Source organism: Myxine glutinosa, chromosome 2, assembly GCF_964187855.1.
Source record: "Myxine glutinosa chromosome 2, kmMyxGlut1.1, whole genome shotgun sequence".
Taxonomy (NCBI): domain Eukaryota; kingdom Metazoa; phylum Chordata; class Myxini; order Myxiniformes; family Myxinidae; genus Myxine; species Myxine glutinosa.
In genome coordinates, this window is record NC_136262.1 from 120986449 (window position 1) to 121007068 (window position 20620).

The 20620-nt window shown below is 52.0% G+C and overlaps 1 protein-coding gene across 1 annotated transcript in view; it reads right to left on the bottom strand.

Annotated features, from left to right (window-relative positions):
• The window catches only part of LOC137422297 (receptor-type tyrosine-protein phosphatase delta-like), a 130879-nt gene that overhangs the window by 26961 nt on the left and 83298 nt on the right, over positions 1 to 20620 (bottom strand). The window contains exons 16-18 of the mRNA XM_078771586.1: positions 15466 to 15592; positions 12699 to 12824; positions 8721 to 8875 (exon numbers count right to left, since the gene is read on the bottom strand). Of these exons, the coding sequence (XP_078627712.1) occupies positions 8721 to 8875; positions 12699 to 12824; positions 15466 to 15592 (408 nt within the window). The remainder of the gene's footprint in view (positions 1 to 8720; positions 8876 to 12698; positions 12825 to 15465; positions 15593 to 20620) is intronic.

A 20620-nucleotide genomic window follows, 5' to 3' on the forward strand; every position in this document is an offset into this window, starting at 1 on the left:
CTTGGAGGGCCTTGATGGAACGGGGACGCGGGAACGTGTTGATGGCCTCGACCTTGGTCGGCATCGGCACGGCCCCGGTCTTGGTGATGCCGTGGCCCAACAAGTCAACGGTCGTCGCGCCGAAGTGGCATTTGACCGGGTTGACAATTAAGCCGTGCTCGCTGAGGCGACCGAACAGTGTTCGGAGGTGGAGGAGGTGCTCGGCGTGGGACGTGCTGGCGACGAGGATATCGTCCAGATAGACGAAAAGAAACGGCAGGTCGCGCAGCACGCCGTCCATCAAGCGCTGGAACGCCTGGGCCGCGTTCTTGAGGCCAAATGGCATCCGCAAAAATTCGAACAGGCCGAACGGCGTGATGACGGCCGTCTTCGGGACGTCGGCCGCCCGGACAGGTACCTGGTGGTAGCCCCGTATCAGGTCAATTTTCGAAAAGATGACCCGTCCCGCCAAACGGGCGGAAAAGTCCTGAATATGCGGGATCGGGTACCTGTCGGGGGCGGTAGCATCGTTGAGACGGCGGTAGTCGCCACACGGGCGCCATCCACCCCACGGCTTCAGCACGATGTGCAGTGGTGAGGCCCACGCGCTGTCAGAGCGCCGCACGATGCCGAGGTGCTCCAACGCGTCGAACTCGGCCTTCGCCACGGCGAGCTTGGCCGGGTCGAGGCGGCGGGCCCTGGCGTAGACCGGCGGGCCCATAGTGGGTATGTGGTGCTCGATCCCGTGCCGCACCGCGACGGCCGAAAACGTCGGCCGCGTGAGGGCCGGGAATTCCGCGAGCAGGCGAGCGACCCGACTCCTCTCTGGCCTTTCCCCCCCAGCTCTCTCTGGGCTCTGTCCCCCAAATATTCCTACAGGTCGCACAAGATCTGCCTGCAACCCTCTTATGGTTAAACTGCCAAAATCAAGACTCTCTGCTCACCTTCACTCCTTCATTCCTCTTTTCTCCCACCTCTGGAACAAACTCCCTCACTCTCTTCAATCCTACTCCACCCTCCAGGTCTTTAAAACAGCTGTTCACCACCATCTCTTATCTTCCCCCATCCAAAACCATGATCCTTTCTACCCCCGCTAATTTCACCCCAAATCCACTTTTTTGAAATACCAACTTCTGCCCGGGAAGTCCTTGGTGTCCTTGTGTTTTATACTTCTCCCACCCCCCCCCAACCTCCCTTCCCCCCAAGCCCTCTTGCCGGGAGGGCGCACGCCAGTTCGGTCGGCGCGGAGCTGCTCATTGTGCACGCCAAGGAGCTGAAGGTCTCGGCGTGGACAAGGCGACGTCGTTTGACGTCGACCAGCAGCCCGTGCGCGCAGAGGAAGTCGGCGCCCAGCAAAGCCACGGGGACGCTGGCGGTAACAAAAGTCCATTGAAAACGCTGGCTGCCGAAGCAGAGGGTGACGACGCGTGGGCCGAAAGTGCGTATGTCCGAGCCATTAGCAGCGACCAAAGAGGGGCCGCAAACGGCGTCCCGCCTGTCCTGCTCGGAGGTGGGTATGACGCTCAGTTGGGCGCCGGTGTCACACAGGAAACGCCGCCCAGACGCTTTGTCCCGAATAAACAGCAAGTTGCCCGAGTGGCTGGCGCTCATGGCTGGGAATGAACGCCGGCCCGGCCGTTTCCCGACCTGCCAAAAGTGCACGGGGGCCGGCACGTCCGAGCCTTGTGTCCGAACCTGGCGTGGTAATAACACCACGCCCGGTCAGGTGGAGGCCCCGGCCGTCGTGTCGGAAGTGGGCGGTGCGGCGTGGCGGCCGCCAGTTGCACCGGTAGTTCGGCCTCCAACCGCGCAGGGCGCTCGGGCGTCGCCTCGGACAGCGGCGGGCTCCAGGTAACCGCGCCGATGTGCTGGCCCGCCGAGGAGATCTTATCGGCTTCCCTGGCGAGGGCGCGGGAATCCGTGATCAACGTGCCAGCCAGGGCGAGGTGTACCGGGTGAGGCAGCTGGCGAAGGATCAGCTCGCGGAACAGAAAATCCGGAGAGTGCTCACCGAGCAACGAGAGCAGATAGTCCATGCGCTCGGACGGGCGCGTGTCGCCGAGCTCGGGCAGAGCGAGCAGGCGCCGTGCGCGTGCTGCCGTTGAGAGGGCGAAAGCGTCGAGGAGGAGTGTCTTCAGCGCGTCGTATTTGTCAGCAGCCGGCGGGTGCTCGAGGAGGCTCAAGGCGCGGGCCGCAGTGGCGGAACCGAGCGCCGCCACAACATGGTGGAAGCGGGTGTCGTCCGCGGTGATGCCTCGCAGGGCGAACTGGGAGTCCGCCTGGGCGAACCAAACAGCCGCGTGAGCCTCCCAGAAGGTAGGCAGTTTAAGACTCACTGCCGTGTCCATGTTGGTAGGTCACCAATGAGGGAGCTGCGCTCCAACGCGAGTTGAAAGAATTGACGCGACCAAAGATGGAAATTCGTCCGAGTAGGTTTAATAAATGTATCACACTCGGGTTCTCTGAAAAGCCCGTTTATCGGGCAGCAATATATATACACATTTATGTCGGGAAGTTTGCCCGGCAAAAGCTATACCGGGCATGCCCGGGTGTCAAGGGCGAGCCTTGGAAAGGCGAGTCTGGACCTGCCCGGGCGTGTTTGGCTGCGGCCTGGCAAGTCGAGGCTGGGCGTGCCCGGGCGCTCTGGACGAGCATTGGAAAGGCGAGAGCGGGCATGCCCGGACGCTCTGGGCGAGCCCTGGAAAGGCGATAGCGGGCATGCCCAGACGCTCTGGGCGAGCCCTGGAAAGGCGATAGCGGGCATGCCCGGACGCTCTGGGCGAGCCCTGAAAAGGCGATAGCAGGCATGCCCGGACGCTCTGGGCGAGCCCTGGAAAGGCGAGAGCGGGCATGCCCGGGAAAGACGAGACCGGGCGTGCCCGGGAGGTTCGGGCATGCCCGGGAACAGTGAGACCGGGCATGCCCGGGAGAGGCACGTCTGGCCGTGTTCTGGCCGGTGCAAGGCGATTGTGTGCATCCAGCGGTAACCGCTACAGTTTTAAAACAAAAAACAAAAACAAAAACAGCAAATACTCTGGGGTTGCTCTCTGTTAATTTAATTTAAAATTGACTTTTTATTATACAGTGCCCCTTATTCGTTTTATACGAGTATATAAAAACAGGCACACAGACAGCAGGGAATCCACCCCCTTGGAGGGCCGAGTTTGCGAATCACTTGCTGAAAAAAAACAGTCAGTTTTGCACGAAGACTATAGATGTTTGCGTGCTGTGTGCTGAAAAGGTTATACGAGTAGATGGTCTAAACTCAAGGGGATGTTCGCATAGTAGTTGTGTCTGAGAGATCGAAAGGATCAAATATCTCAAACATGTAAAAAGAGTCTAAAAAGGTCCAAGTGGTCTAAAGCTCTAAATTGTCAAGGATCCAATCTGTCTAATCTGGCTGAAGGGTGCAAGAGTTTAAATGGTGTTGAAGGAGCTGGGGCTCCCACGTCGATCAGAAGAATGGACGCGACAAAAAGCTGGAATTCATCTGAGTTGCTTTATTGAAATCAAACACTCAGGCACTCTGAAAACCCGTTTATCGGTCAGCAATATATATCTATTAACCCAGGGGGTTTGCCCAGGCCCGGCGCCAGGGGGCGTGGCCCAGCGTCCCGACCGAGGCCTGGCAAGTTGAGCGCGGGCCTGCCCGGGCGTCCTGGACGAGCCCGGCATGGTGATCGCTCCGCGTCCTTGATAGGTGCAAGGCGATTGTGAAACCCCAGCGGCAGCCGCTACACACGTCCCCCCAGAATCGACTTGCACCGGCAGGGTCAACTTGAGGGGGGTCCTGATGACCCGGCCGAAGCGACCCCTGGCGGGTCGTGGGAGGGGGTCCGGTGAGGTGGTGGGCGGTCGAGTGGGGGGCCCCGTGGACGGGGGGCGGCCTCGCCGCGGCGGAAGGGCCACCCGTGGTGGGTGGTCGACGTCCACGTGCGCCGGCTTGAGGCGGTCCACTGCAATCCGGTCCGACCTGCCGCCGATGTCGATGACGAACGACTTGTCGTCCCGTCGCAGCACCCGGAAGGGCCCGTCGTACGGCGGCTGGAGTGGCCACCGATGTGCGTCGTGACGCACAAAAACATACTCCGCTGTGCGGAGTGCTGGGGGGACGTAGGACCGGGGGTCACAGTGGTGGGATGTCGGCACGGGGGCAAACCGTCGGGCGGCCTCCTGGAGGTCCGAGCGCTGGTGAGCTGCGGACCAGGGACTGGTAGCGTCGGGCACGAATTCGCCCGGGACGCGTACCACCTGGCCATAGACCAGCTCGGCGGTGGATGCCTGGAGGTCCTCCTTGGGGGCCGTGCGAAGGCCCAAAAGGACCCACGGCAGCCGGTCGGCCCAACCGCCGTCTTGAAGGCCGGCCATGAGCGCGGCCTTCATGGAGCGGTGGAATCGCTCGCACAACCCGTTTGCTTGGGGGTGGTAGGCCGTAGTACGGTGGAGCTTGACCCCCAGGTTGCGGGCGACCGCGCCCCACAGCTCGGAGGTGAACTGTGGTCCGCGGTCTGACGAGATGTCCGCCGGTGCGCCGAAGCGGGCGACCCAGGTGGCGATGAAAGCCTGCGCCACGTCGGCGGTGGTGGTGGAGACGAGGGGAACGGCCTCCGGCCACCTGGTGGTCCTGTCCACCATGGTGAGCAGGTGTGTGAACCCCCGTGACGGGGGGAGGGGGCCCACCAGATCCACGTTGACGTGGTCGAAACGTCGTTCGGGCACGGTGAAAGGTGCCAGCGGGGCCTGGGTGTGTCGGTGGACCTTGGCCCGTTGGCAGGCCGTGCAGGCGCTGGTCCAATCGCGGACGTCCCGACGAAGGCCGTGCCAGACGAAACGCGCCGACACCAGCTTCTGGGAAGCTTTCCGGCCCGGGTGGGAAAGGCCGTGGAGGGATGCGAAGATGCGGCGTTGCCAGGTGACGGGCACGATGGGGCGAGGCTGGCCTTGGGAGACGTCGCAGAGCAGGACAGTGTCCGCGCAGGGGATGTCGGCCAGGCGGAGGCCCGTGTCCGCCGCCCGGAGGGCTTGCACCGTGGTGTCGGTGGTTTGGTCCGCCGCCATAAGCGCAAAATCCACGCCCAGGTGGACCGCGTTCGCGCTGGCCCGGGACAGACAGTCGGCCACGGCGTTGTTTTTGCCGGCGACGTGCCGGATGTCCGTGGTAAACTCCAACACGGCGGAGAGGTGGCGCTGTTGGCGGGCCGACCATGGCTCCGTGACCTTGGCCATGGCGTAAATCAACGGCTTGTGGTCGACGAACGCCGTGAAAGGTCGGCCCTCCAGGAGGTGGCGGAAATGGCGAACGGCCAGGTGTAGACCGAGGAGCTCCCGGTCAAACGTGCTGTATTTGAGCTCGTTCGGCCGGAGCTGCCGGCTGAAAAAAGCGAGTGGCTGCCAAACCCCGTTCACCCATTGCTCATGGACGGCGCCCACCGCGTAGTCGGAGGCATCCGTGGTGAGGGCGATGGGAGCGTTGAGCACCGGGTGAGCGAGCAGTGTTGCGTCGGCGAGGGCCCGCTTTGAGCTTTGGAAGGCCGCATCCATTGCTGCGGACCAGACGATGTCGTGCTTGGCCGGCTTGCCCCGGAGGGCTTCGTAGAGGGGCCGCATGAGGTGAGCAGCGCGGGGCACGAAGCGGTGATAAAAATTCACCATTCCCAGGAATTCCTGCAGGGCCTTTATGGTGCGGGGACGCGGGAACGTGGTGATGGCCTCGACCTTGGTTGGCAGCGGCACGGCCCCGTTCTTGGTGATGTGGTGGCCCAAAAAATCAACGGCCGTCGTGCCGAAGTGGCATTTGGCCGGGTTGACGATGAGGCCGTGCTCGCTGAGGCGCTCGAACAGTGTTCGGAGGTGGAGGAGGTGCTCGGCCCGGGACGTGCTGGCGACGAGGATGTCGTCCAGGTAAACGAAAAGGAACGGCAGGTCACGCAGCACGCCGTCCATCAAGCGCTGGAACGCCTGAGCCGCGTTCTTGAGACCAAACGGCATCCGCAAGAATTCGAATAAGCCGAACGGCGTGATGACTGCCGTTTTAGGGACGTCGGCCGCCCTGACAGGTACCTGGTGATATCCCCGTATGAGATCAATTTTCGAAAAAATGACCCGTCCCGCCAGACGGGCGGAGAAGTCTTGGATATGCGGGATCGGGTAGCTGTCGGGGGTGGTAGCGTCATTCAGACGGCGGTAGTCGCCACACGGGCGCCATCCACCCCCCGGCTTTGGCACGATGTGCAGTGGCGAGGCCCACGCGCTATCGGAGCGCCGCACGATGCCGAGGTGCTCCAACGCGTCGAATTCGGCCTTCGCTACGGCGAGCTTGGCTGGGTCGAGGCGGCGGGCCCTGGCGTAGACCGGCGGGCCCGTGGTTGGTATGTGGTGCTCGATCCCATGCCGTACTGCGACGGCCGAAAACGTCGGCCGCGTGAGGGCCGGGAACTCCGTGAGCAGGCGAGCAAACTCGTTCGCCGCCGGGACGGTGCATGCCAGCTCGGTCGGCGCGGAGCTGCTCAATGTGCATACCAGGGAGCTGAAGGTTTCAGCGTTGATTAAACGACGCCGTTGGACGTCCACCAGCAGTCCGTGTGCGCAGAGGAAGTCGGCGCCTAGCAGAGCCACGGGCACGTTGGCGGTTACAAACGTCCAAGCAAAGCGTTGGCCGCCGAAGCAGAGGGTGACGTTGCGCGGGCCGAAGGTGCGGATAGTCGATCCGTTGGCCGCAACTAAGGAGGGGCCGCAAACCGCGGATTGCTTGTCCTGGTCAGAGGCGGGTATGACGCTCAGTTGGGCGCCGGTGTCGCACAGGAAGCGCCGTCCGGACGCTGTATCCGTGATGAACAGTAAGTTGCCCGTATGGCCGGCGCTCATGGCTGGTAATGAACGCCGGCCCGGCCGTTTCCCGGCCTGCCGAAGGTGCACGGGGGTCGGCATGTCCGGGCCTTTTGTCCGAACCTGGCATGATAGTAACACCACGCTTGGTCGGGTGGAGGTGGTCGGCACGGTAGAGCGGCCGCCAATTGCGTCGGCAGTTCGGCCGTCGACCGTGCCGGGTGCTCGGGCGCCATGGTTGTTGCGTCGGACGGCGGTGGGTCCCATGTCGCCGCTGCGATGCGCCGTCCTGCAGCGGAGATCTTGTCGGCTTCTCTGGCAAGGGCCCGGGGATCTGTGATCGTCGTGCTTGCCAGGGCGAGGCGTACCGGGTTAGGCAGCTGACGGAGGAACAGCTCCCGGAACAGGAATGCCGGAGAGTGCTCGCCGAGCAGTGAAAGCATGTAGTCCATTCGCTCGGAAGGGCGCGTGTCGCCGAGCTCAGGCAGGTCGAGCAGGCGCCGTGCGCGTTCCGCCGATGGGAGGGCGAAAGCATCGAGGAGAAGCTGCTTAATCGCGCCGTATTTGTCAGCGGCTGGCGGGCTTTCGAGGAGGCTCAGGGCGCGGGCTGCGGTAGCCGACCCGAGCGCAGCTACCACATGGTGGAAGCGGGTGTCGTCGGCCGTGATGCCTCGCAGGGCGAACAGGGACTCCGCCTGTGCGAACCAAACCGCAGCGTGAGCCTCCCAGAAGGTAGGCAGTTTAAGGGCGACTGCCGTGTCCATGTCGATAGGTCACCAATGAAGGAGCTGGGGCTCCCACGTCGATCAGAAGAATGGACGCGACAAAAAGCTGGAATTCATCTGAGTTGCTTTATTGAAATCAAACACTCAGGCACTCTGAAAACCCGTTTATCGGTCAGCAATATATATCTATTAACCCAGGGGGTTTGCCCAGGCCCGGCGCCAGGGGGCGTGGCCCAGCGTCCTGGCTGCGGCCTGGCAAGTTGAGGGCGAGCCTGCCCAGGCATGCCCGGGCGTCCCGACCGAGGCCTGGCAAGTTGAGCGCGGGCCTGCCCGGGCGTCCTGGACGAGCCCGGCATGGTGATCGCTCCGCGTCCTTGATAGGTGCAAGGCGATTGTGAAACCCCAGCGGCAGCCGCTACAGTGTTAAAGTCTAAAGGGTGTAAAGGGGTGTAAAGGTCTAAATGTTGTAGGGGTCTAAAGGGCATAAAAGGTCGCAAGGGTGAAGGGATCTAAAGGTGTCTAAAGGATCTTAAAGGTAAAAGGGGTCTGTCTGAAGGGTATTGGGCTCTTAAGGATCTTGGGTTATTGGGGTCTTAAGGGACGAAGGAGTCTTAGAGGGTCTTCAGAGTTTTAGGGGTCTGATGAGTTTTTAGAGTCCTAAAGTGTATTTAGGGGGTTTTATGGTTCTAAAGGGTCTTCAGGGCCTAAAGGGTCTTAATGGTTTTGGGAGTCTTAAGGGACTTGGGGGTCTTAAAGGGTCTTCAAAGGTCTAAGTGGTCTCAGCAGTCAAAAGGTACATTGTAATACCAAATATAATTAATGGACGTCTTGTCTTGATGCAACCGACTTTCAAATAGTACATAATTAATAAACATATAGTCACAAGTCTTCACAGATGGACAGATGGCTTCATGGACTGACAGTTTTTTTCGTTTTTATATTTGTAGATATACATAGATATCATGCGAATCGGTTGAAAATTGACGATTTATGTGACTTTGACCTTTGACCTATTGACCTCGGCCCTCTTTTTCACCCTCATCAACATCCCAAAACATTAGATTCTCATCAATCTCAGACATAACTTTGGAAAGCATGTACGCATCAGTGATAAACCATTTGGGAAAACACAAGAAAATGTGACACGTTACTTTAACCAACATGAACACAAGGTGCTATGTACTACCTCACCTGCAATGCACTGTGATTGGTCCATCCTGTCCAAATTGTTCTTTTGTTTTGTGCACCTGACCAATGAAATCTACAAACTCCTCCCCTGAGGGTGGGATTCCCACTGGTGGCCAATCGGAAAAGTAGAATTGTCGCACCGTGCGAGCCTGCCCATCCTGCAAACAACACAACAATAACAAACAAGAAAGAGCAATCAGAGATTGCAGACTCTCGCGAGGATGTGTTTTCAGTGGTTTTTAAGGTTTTTGTGTTAAAACAAATATGGCGGCCGAACCACGTGACCAATGACGTCATCATTTTTTTTATCTCCACCAATTTATGCCTACATGACGCTCAATAAATTTCATCTTGATCGGATGAAGTTTTGTACTTGTCGAATTATGACGTCATAATGGAGGCACCTATGACATCATCATTAACATATTTTATTCCCCATTGAGGGTTCTTTACAATGAGCCACATCTCAATTTTTTCTATGCAGCGTTTTCGGAGATATAGAGGTGCAAATTTTTTCGGTTTTTCCAAAATGGCAGCCGAACCACGTGACATATGACGAAATAATTATCATAAAAAAATTATACAGGTGGAGTTGCACCCATGCAGCATAGATTCAACGAAAAGCCCGACCGAATATCGTCGCTTCGTGGCTGCTTTCCGCTGCCGAAATCCAGCGCGGCTTGGGCAATTCTGCCCCTGTTTGGAGAACACCCAGCGAGGCCTTCATCGGGGCCGAGCGAGCAAGGCTTCCGCTGCCGAAATCCAGCGCGGCTTGGGCGATTTTGCCCCTGTTTGGAGAACACCCAGCGAGGCCTTCATCGGGGCCAAGCGAGCAAGGGCGTGTCGGGACCTGGTTCGCGCCATTGACCGAGTGGTTCACACCAACCGGAGCTGTTTTCGGATGACGTGCTGGTGTCCTTGGACTTCGCGCCAGGCTCTGGGCCGACCGGGCCGACGTGCATCGAAGTCCTTTCCAAGGGTGTGGTGCTGACCGGGCCGCCGTGGTGCTGACCGAGAAAATGTGGCGTGGTGCTAATGGGGCCCCCGCAGCCGTGATGCCCCCCCCCCCCCACCCCAGAATTTCCATGTTTTAAACGTTTCCCAGTGTGTACCCTGGATTAGAACAGGTACACCGTATCCCTGCGTGTCGTAAGAGACGACTAAGAGGGCTGGCGTCAGGAAGGGCATCCGGCCATAAAAACATTGCCTCAAAAAGAGAACCATGACAATTACAACTACATATGGGTAGGGTACAGCCCGAAGTGGAGATCTGTTTCTGAGGTTTAGGACATGGAATGTAGGGACAATGACAGGGAGATCAGGAGAAGTGGTGGAAGTATTGGTCAGAAGAAGAGTGGACATATGTTGTGTGCAAGAGACGAGATGGAAGGGAAGTGGTGTGAGAATGGTGAAGGGTAGGCAGGGACAGAAATACAAGTTTGTGTGGCAAGGGTGCCTGGAGGGCGTGAATGGTGTTGGTGTCCTGTTTTCTGAGGAGTTTGTAGACAGTGTGGTGAGTGTGACGAGAGTGAGTGATAGGTTGATGATGGTGAAAATGATGATTGGAAAGCTCTTGGTGAACGTCATCTCAGGATATGCTCCGCAGGTTGGTCGGAGCGATGAAGATAAGGACAAGTTCTGGTGTGCGATAGAGAAGCTGATGGAAAACGTGAAAGATGAGGAAGTTGTTGTGGAAGGAGGAGACCTAAATGGACATGTGGGAAGGAGTATGGATGGTTTTGAGGGAGTTCATGGGGGTTACGGATATGGTGTGAGAAATGGAGAAGGTGAAAGGATTTTGGAGTTTGCTGATGGAGCTGATTTGTTGATTTGTAATACTCAGTTCCAGAAAGAGGATAATAAACTTGTTATATACACGTCAGGTGGGTCGACGACAACCGTTGACTACCTGATGGTGCGTAGGCGAGATAGGGGGCACCTCCGGGACACAAAGGTGATCCCGGGGGAGGAGGCTGTTTCACAGCACCACTTGGTTGTCTGCGACATAAGGGTGAAAGGTGCGAGGAGAGCTCGGCGGGTGAAGTACCAACCGAGAATGAAGGTGTGGAGGTTGAAAGAGGTGACAGTAAGGGAGGCATTAAAAGAGAGGCTGAGTAGGGTAGAGGATGATGTGGTTGAGCTTGAAAGTGGTTGGATGTCAATGAAAGCTAGTCTGTTGGGAGCCGTTGGTGAGGTATGTGGATGGACAAAAGGACCACCGAAGCACTCGGAAACATGGTGGTGGGATGATGAAGTTGGAAAGAGGATTGACGAGAAGAGGAAGAAGTTCAAGGAGTGGCAGAAGGCGAAGGGTACGGGAGCAGAAACAGCAGAGCATGAAAGTTATAAGGCAGCCAAGAAGGCTGCAAAGAAAGAGGTAGCAAAGGCGCAGGAGGCATGTCGGAAAATGTTCGGAGAACACTTGGATTCGGAAGAGGGTCAGAGAGCAGTATTCAGGATTGCAAAGCAGATAGCGAAAGAGAGGTGTGATGTGATGGGGGTGAGTTGCTTGAAGGAAGAAGTGGGACAAATCGTTGTGGACCCAGATGGAATTAAAGAAAGATGGAAAAGATATATGGAAATGCTGTTGAATACAGAGAATGAATGGGATGGCAACATAGAGAGTAACCCAGTTTTAGGACCGGCAGAGAAGATAACTGAGAAGGAAGTTGAGGAAGCGATAAAAGCAATGAAGAGTAGAAAAGCGGGAGGGCCGACGGGAGTTGTGGGAGATATGTTGAAGGCAGCAGGAAGTTGGGGTGTGAAGAGAATGACAGAGATCTGTAATCGTCTGTTTCTGCGTCTCCTCATGCGTCTCCTCATGCGTCTCCTCATGCGTCTCCTCCTGCGTCTGCGTCTCCTCCTGCGTCTGTTTCTGCGTCTCCTCCTGCGTCTGTTTATGCGTCTCCTCCTGCGTCTCCTCCTGCGTCTCCTCCTGCGTCTCCTCCTGCGTCTCCTCCTGCGTCTCCTCCTGCGTCTGTTCCTGCGTCTGTTTCTGCGTCTCCTCCTGCGTCTCCTCCTGCGTCTCCTCCTGCGTCTGTTTCTGCGTCTCCTCATGCGTTTGTTTCTGCGTCTGTTTCTGCGTCTCCTCCTGCGTCTGTTTACACGTCTCCTCCTGCGTCTGTTTCTGTGTCTCCTCCTGCGTCTGTTTCTGCGTCTCCTCCTGCGTCTGTTTCTGCATCTCCTCATGCGTCTCCTCCTGCGTTTGTTTCTGCGTCCCCTCCTGCGTCTCCTCCTGCGTTTGTTTCTGCGTCCCCTCCTGCGTCTCCTCCTGCGTCTGTTTCTGCATCTCCTCCTGCGCCTCCTCCTGCATCCGTTTCTGCGTCCGTTTCTGCGGCTGTGTCTGCTTCTGCGTCTGCTTCTGCCGTAACGTTTTTACCATTTGAGATTTTGTCATTTCTTGATATAAAATAACAAGGAAAATAATCAATTAGGGTGGAGGATTGTAGGAGTATTAGTAACAATACCAAGATATAATAAACAGTAATGTTAAATTGCAGGTGAACCTAAAGTATGAAATAAATATATAAAAGTGAGATGATATCAATGTGGTGAAAATGAAGAAGAAGAGCCTTCGTAGGCGTGGGGCATATTGGATGCCTATTTATGGGCGAACGCTCGGTGAGCAAGGGGGTCAGTATCTTGTCTGCTGAATGAGTTATGCAGAGATGAGCGCTGGATCTTCCTGGTAAGAAGTGACTGGGATTGATGACTAATGTTTAAAATGCTTGGCTTTGCTTTATAATGCTTATTTAGATTTGTCGGACTGATGATATTATTGCCTGTTGTGTAGGATGCCAAAGATCGATTTGAATAAAGCCTCGTATCTTGAAGTGAGGTCTGGAAGCTTTTTCAATACAATCAACAACAACAACAAAAAAACAACAACCATAATCAGGGATCACAAGTGGTGGAGGAAGAATTAGAAAGTACTTTGCATAATAGGAGTGATGGGAAGAAGAATGAAAGCAATGAACGTACCCTGGCATCTGTAACCTTGAATTCACGAAGGACGTATTGTGGCATACTGTACTCAGCCATTGGATCGACCACAAAGTACTGAAAGTAAGCCGAGCGATCGACTGGCCAATAGCAGTGGCTCATTTCCTAGTGTGAACAACAAGTTACGAGAGACCTGTGAAACCTGCATTAGGGTGGATGCAGTACGTGCAGGAAAAAAGGGTGCTGGTAATAGTTGGGTGCTGGTAGTGAAGGTGAATGTTGGTAATAGTTGGGTGCTGGTAGTGAAGGTGAATGTTGGTAATAGTTGGGTGCTGGTAGTGAAGGTGTGTGTTGGTAATGGGTTGGGTGCTTGTAGTGAAGGTGAATGTTGGTAATGGGTTGGGTGCTGGTAGTGAAGGTGAGTGTTGGTAATAGTTGGGTGCTGGTAGTGAAGGTGAGTGTTGGTAATAGTTGGGTGCTTGTAGTGAAGGTGAGTGTTGGTAATAGTTGGGTGCTGGTAGTGAAGGTGAGTGTTGGTAATAGTTGGGTGCTGGTAGTGAAGGTGAGTGTTGGTAATAGTTGGGTGCTGGTAGTCAAGGCGAGTGTTGGTAATGGGTTGGGTGCTGGTAGTGAAGGTGAATGTTGGTAATAGTTGGGTTCTGGTAGTGAAGGTGTGTGCTGGTAATGGGTTGGGTGCTGGTAGTGAAGGTGAATGTTGGTAATAGTTGGGTGCTGGTAGTGAAGGTGAGTGTTGGTAATAGTTGGGTGCTTGTAGTGAAGGTGAGTGTTGGTAATAGTTGGGTGCTGGTAGTGAAGGTGAGTGTTGGTAATAGTTGGGTGCTGGTAGTGAAGGTGTGTGCTGGTAATGGGTTGGGTGCTGGTAGTGAAGGTGAATGTTGGTAATAGTTGGGTGCTGGTAGTGAAGGTGAGTGTTGGTAATAGTTGGGTGCTTGTAGTGAAGGTGAGTGTTGGTAATAGTTGGGTGCTGGTAGTGAAGGTGAGTGTTGGTAATAGTTGGGTGCTGGTAGTGAAGGCGAGTGTTGGTAATAGTTGGGTGCTGGTAGTCAAGGTGAGTGTTGGTCATAGTTGGGTGCTGGTAGTGAAGGTGAATGTTGGTAATAGTTGGGTTCTGGTAGTCAAGGTGAGTGTTGGTAATAGTTGGGTGCTGGTAGTGAAGGTGTGTGTTGGTAATGCGTTGGGTGCTGGTAGTGAAGGTGAATGTTGGTAATAGTTGGGTGCTGGTAGTGAAGGTGAATGTTGGTAATAGTTGGGTGTTGGTAGTGAAGGTGAATGTTGGTAATAGTTGGGTTCTGGTAGTCAAGGTGAGTGTTGGTAATAGTTGGGTGTTGGTAGTGAAGATGAATGTTGGTCATAGTTGGGTGCTGGTAGTGAAGGTGAATGTTGGTAATAGTTGGGTTCTGGTAGTCAAGGTGAGTGTTGGTAATAGTTGGGTGCTAGTAGTGAAGGTGTGTGTTGGTAATGCGTTGGGTGCTGGTAGTGAAGGTGAATGTTGGTAATACTTGGGTGCTGGTAGTGAAGGTGAATGTTGGTAATAGTTGGGTGTTGGTAGTGAAGGTGAATGTTGGTAATAGTTGGGTTCTGGTGGTGAATGTGAATGTTGTTAATAGTTGGGTGCTGGTAGTGAAGGTGAGTGTTGGTAATAGTTGGGTACTGGTAGTGAAGGTGAATGTTGGTAATAGTTGGGTGCTGGTAGTGAAGGTGAGTGTTCGTAATAGTTGGGTTCTGGTAGTGAAGGTGAATGTTGGTAATAGTTGGGTTCTGGTGGTGAAGGTGAGTGTTGGTAATAGTTGGGTTCTGGTGGTGAAGGTGAGTGTTGGTAATAGTTGGGTTCTGGTGGTGAAGGTGAATGTTGGTAATAGTTGGGTTCTGGTAGTGAAGGTGAGTGTTGGTAATAGTTTGGTCTGGTAGTGAAGGTGAATGTTGGTAATAGTTGGGTTCTGGTAGTGAAGGTGAATGTTGGTAATAGTTGGGTGCTGGTAGTGAAGGTGAATGTTGGTAAAAGTTGGGTGCTGGTAGTGAAGGTGAATGTTGGTAATAGTTGGGTGCTGGTAGTGAAGGTGAATGTTGGTAAAAGTTGGGTGCTCGTAGTGAAGGTGAATGTTGGTAATGGGTTGGGTTCTGGTAGTGAAGGTGACTGTTGGTAATAGTTGGGTGCTGGTAGTGAAGGTGAGTGTTGGTAATAGTTGGGTGCTGGTAGTGAAGGTGAATGTTGGTAATAGTTGGGTGCTGGTAGTGGAGGTGAATGTTGGTAATGGGTTGGGTTCTGGTAGTGAAGGTGAATGTTGGTAATAGTTGGGTCCTGGTGCTGTTGCTGTAGTGAAGGTGAATGTTGGTAATAGTTTGGTCTGGTAGTGAAGGTGAATGTTGGTAATAGTTGGGTACTGGTAGTGAAGGTGAATGTTGGTAATAGTTGGGTGCTGGTAGTGAAGATGAATGTTGGTAATAGTTGGGTTCTGGTAGTGAAGGTGAATGTTGGTAATAGTTGGGTTCTGGTAGTGAAGATGAATGTTGGTAATAGTTGGGTCCTGGTAGTGAAGATGAATGTTGGTAATAGTTGGGTTCTGGTAGTGAAGGTGAATGTTGGTAATAGTTGGGTGCTGGTAGTGAAGGTGAATGTTGGTAATACTTGGGTTCTGGTAGTGAAGGTGAATGTTGGTAATAGTTGGGTGCTGGTAGTGAAGGTGAATGTTGGTAATGGGTTTGGTACTGGTCGTGAAGGATAGTGTTGATGATGATTCTATACTGGTGTCTGTTTAAAGAATGTTGTTGATGAAAGGGATCCCACCATGCCCAGTTCCCTGAGCTGTGACAGCATCACAATGATTGTAGACCCCGACTCCCACAACATCCTCCAGAAATCATCCACAGTGTCTGCAAGAGGGCCTTGGGTGGCGATGTATGCCTTTTGATGTCTGAAATTACAAGCATGATCAAAACTGCATTCATAGCCATGACTGTCTGAGGATATGTCATGAAAGGGACACAAGTACAAATTCAGAAAGTATGCGGGAACAATAGATAGTGAAGATTTTGGCTTTTTATCATGTAATTAAAGGCCAGACAAAGGATAAAGCATGGTTCGCACAGCCATGGAAGAACAACTTTCCATGAATTTTCCAGGACAAAAAAGTTTTTTCCCAGACTTTTAATACAAATGTTTAATGTAACAAGTGACATTGGAAAACACCACAATAATAAGAATAAAACCTTGTTACCTCTGCCACCGAAAGTGGATGGAGGTCATGTTTTCATCTCTGTTTGTCTCTCTGTGAGCAGGATACAGTGTCTCAAAGTTATGGACAGGTTCAGACAAAATTTGGTTGGGTGTGTGACAAGGACCAATTGATTTGATTTTGGTGAAGATCCAGATATGAGAATTTTCTTCGTGATTCTTCACCATTGAGAGATAGGGCCAAAAACTATATACAGTGCTCTCCATGAGTGTTGGAACAGTGAAGTAAAATTTGTTGTCATTGCTAAATATGCAAGAAATTTTGATTTGAGATCAAAAGATGAATATGAGGCAAGAGTTCAGGAAGTCAACTTTTATTTCTTGGTATTTCGATGTGTTTTACCAATCCATTGTTGAACAATAGCATTTTTTATGTTCAGTGCCCCCCCCCCCCCCCACCCACCACCCCCACCTCCCATTTTAGGTAAGCACAAGTATTGGAACAGATTAACTTAAAATTAGTTAAAGTAGTATAAAAGCTAGCATTCGGTTGCCTATGCCTTACATGTAATAACAGCATCGATCCTGTGACCCGTCGACATCACTAAACTCTTGAGATCGTCATTTGAGATGTTTTGTAGCCATTTTCATTTGTTGTTTGTTTTGGGGGTTTCTGACTTTAGTCTCCTCTTCAGCAAGTCGTGAAGCCTAGTGAAATGCCACCCAATGAGTTTGGAGGAATTTTCTTGTATATAGGCAGACAAGATGTTTCTGGACACTTCCAAATTCATTCTTCTGATGAGTGTTCAATAAAAATGAGTGAGCCAGTTCCAGAGGCAGCCACACTACCTCCACCATTCTTCACAGATGAGGTAGTATGCTTTAAGGATCATCTGCAGTTTCTCCCTTTCTCTACACTTTCACCTTTCCATCACTTTGGTAAAGGTTTATCTTATGGAAAGGTCACATTGGTCTCACTTGTCCATAAAACTTTGTTCTACAACTCGACTGGCTCACCTCTGTACTTCTTGGCAAATTCTAATCTGGCCTTTCTATTTTTGGTGCTGATGAGAGGTTCGCATCTTGCGGTGTAGCCTTTGTAATTCTGCTGTCGAAGTCTTCTGCGAACGGTAGATTATGATACTTTCATCCCTACACTCTGGAGGTTGTTGGTGATGTCACTGACAGATGTTTTTGGGGTTTTCTTCACAGCTCTGATAATTTTTCTGTCATCAACTGCAGTTGTTTTCCTTGGCCGTCCTGGCCGTTGTCTATTGCTAAGTATACTAGTGGTTTCTTTATTTTTCAAGATATTCCAAATTGTTGTATTTGCTATGCCCAATTGTTATGCCATGATTCTCTAATTGAATTATTCTGTTCTTTCAGCTTCCAAATTGCTTCCTTTTGTTACGGTCTGTGACCTAATCTTCATCTATTCTTCCTCTTCAACCCTGAGTTTGACCCCCAAGATTTGAGGTCCTGTGATTGGCTGTTGTCACAGTCTGTGACCTTTTCTTCTTCTTTTATTCTTCCTCTTCTTCTTCTTCCCTCGCACCTCCGAGTTTGACTTACATGGTTTGACCCAAAATTTGAGAGCCTATGATTGGCTGTGGTGTAGAAGCAAAGCAAGATGGTGATGTAGGAGATGTGGTTGTTGCCGTTTTGAGGAGTGCTTTGGACTTTTGACTCAGAAAGCCATAATGAGGGGATTTCCCAGGCAAGAGCTTGAATGCCTGACGTTTTGAGAAGTGAAAGATATTTGTGGCACCTTAGATGGGGGGGGGGGGGGGGGGGGGAAGTCAAGGACGGAATGACTGCTCCGGAAAACGAGGCAGCAACGGACAGGCGGCCATATGAGGCATCATTCCATGGTAGCGGCTTGTGCTACGCAGCGAGGCAAGGTCACCTCTGTACGGTGGCGTGACTCCGGTGAAGAGTTCAATGAGGGTGAAATGCTTTGAAGCTGAGACCTCGAAGGTCAGTGAGAATACCAAACTAGAGAGGGACTTCGGAGTGTGGATCATTCCGTCATCCATCACCCTCGTGCCAATACGTTGGCTGGTTTGTCGTTCATGGAGGAGGGGGGGGGGGGGGGGAGTTGATGAGGGGGCAGGGGGCGTTGGCCTGATCTGTTTTTTTTTCCCTTTTTCTATCTCTCTCTCTCTCCCCCTGCATATATATATATATTCCAATTCTTATGTTTACCTAAAATGGAGGGACTGAACATAAAAAAGTGCTATTGTTCTGCAAAGGCAAAACATATATACAGTACTGTATACATAAAAATACGAGGAAATAAAAGATGACCTTCTGTGCTCTTGCCCCGTATTCATTTTTTGATCTCAAATCCAAATTTCTTGAGTATCTTTAATATTAACAATTTTGACCTCACTGTTCCAATACTTATGGGGGGCACTGTATGGTATGATATCTCAAAAAGTTGTGGATGGATTCGGCCGAAATTTGGTGGAAAGGTTAGGTGTGTCACAAGAACGAATCGACTCCATTTTGGTGAAGATCCGAATTTGGATCCAGATATGAGAATTTTTTAATTATTCAAGTGATTCTTCACCATTTGGAAATGGGGCCAAAACTATATACAGTATAGCATGATTTTTTTAAAACATTTTGTACGAGTTATGTTGTAAAAATAGGTGGATGAGTTGGGTATGTGTCCGTTTTGTAAAAATAGGTGGATGTGTTGGGTATGTGTACACAACAACAACAACATACATTTTAAAGGCCATTTTCCCTGCTAGAGCGGGGGTTAGCCTTGCGGTCCCCATGACAATCTTCTCCATTTTGCCCTATTTTCTGCATCTCTCCTTGTTAACCCTCTTGCCCGCATTTCTTCTTCCACCATCTTTAGCCAAGTCTTTCTCGGTCTTCCCCGTCCTCTACTTCCTTCTACATCAATTTCCATCACTCTTCTCAACCAGTCACTTTCATCCTTCCTCAACACATGACCAAACCATCTCAACCTGTTCCTCTTCACAGCATCAATCACAGGCAATATTCCCATCATCTTTCGCAATTCATCATTTGTCTTCCTCTCTCTCAACGATACTCCACACATCCGTCGAACCATTCGCATTTCCACCCTTTCCAACCTTCGTTGCTGCTCTACGTTCATTACCCATGTCTCGCTCCCATAAATCATAACACTTCTCACACATGCAGCATACACCTTTCCCTTCAGCTTCAACGACACCCCCCTCATCATCAGCATGCCACTCAATTCCCGAAACTTCTTCCATGCACATCTCACTCGAGCAACCGATGCCGAGTCTGATCCACCTTCTCCATTCAGCATGTCTCCGAGGTAGCAAAATGTTTTCACACCTTCCAGCTTCACGCCGTCTCCAAGATCCAACTCAACATTTCCTCCATGTGCAGCTCCCTCTGTGCACACCTTACATTTGAATGTAGCTGCCACACTGGTTAATGACCCTCTCAGACCACTACATTTTTGATGAACCCACTCAGCGCACATTGTACACTGAATGGAGTTCACTCCGACACCCTTCCTACACACAGCACAGGGCCACTTCCCAGTTCTTTCCACCTCACCACATGCTTTACCACTTGCCATCACCTTCGTCTTTCCGATATTCACCTTCAGACCTTTTGTCTCCATACATTCCTTCCACGTGTTCATCTTTTCCTTCAGTCCATCCATACTTTCCGCAATCAACACCAGATCATCTGCATACAACAACTCCCACGGTAAACCCTCCTTTACGTTCTGAGCCAGCACCTCCATCACAGCTACAAATAGTAGTGGACTTAGTACGGACCCCTGATGCACTCCCACCTTCACCTCAAACTCACCACTGTTCCCGTCCTTCGTCCTTACAGCTGTGCGCGCTCTTTTGTACATTGCCATCACTACTCTGATCAACCATTCCTCCACTCCTAACTTCCTCAATGCCCATGTCAATACTTTGTGTGGAACCCGATCGAATGCTTTCTCCAGATCAACAAACCCAAGAAACAACTTCTTCCTCTTCTCCATGTACTTCTCCTGCAACTGCCTCACAATGTGTATGTTTTGTAAAAATAGGTGGATGAGTTGGGTATGTGAGAATAACAAGCTGATTAGATTTTACGAGTATATGACGTCTGGATCTAGTTCCAGTCTATCAAGTGAGATACTTAAAGTAAACTGTTCAGCCTGGCAGACGTATGCGCTATCGCACGTGCCTTTCTAGTTACCTATATTACCCTTTTTATTAATGACAGTTATATTCAAGTACACATACAGTGCCTTGATAAAGTATTCACAAGCTAAAGAGTTCAATTTCCGTCTCATCAGACCACAGAATATTTTACCTCATGCTCTCAGAGTCTTTCACATGCCTTTTTGCAAACTTCAGGTGTGCTGTCACGTGCCTTTTTGCAAACTCAAGGTGTGCTGTCACGTGCTTTTTTGTAAACTCCAGGTGTGCTGTCATGTGCCTTTTCTCAGGAGTGGCTTCCGTCTGGCCACTCTCCCATAAAGCCTAGATTTGTAAAGGCTGCAGAGACTGTTGTCCTTCCGGCAGATTCTCCCATCGCAGTCAAGGAACTCTGTAGTTCTGTCAGAGTGGTCATTGGGTTCTTTGTCAGCTCCCTGAGGAGGTGTCACCTCCCTTTTTGCCGAGTTGCTCAGTTTGGTCGGAAGGCCAGCTTTAGGAAGAGTCTAGGTAGTTCCATATTCTTTCCAATTCCTAATGATGGAGCTCACTGTGCTCTTGGAAACTTTCAACACTCTACAAATTATTTTATA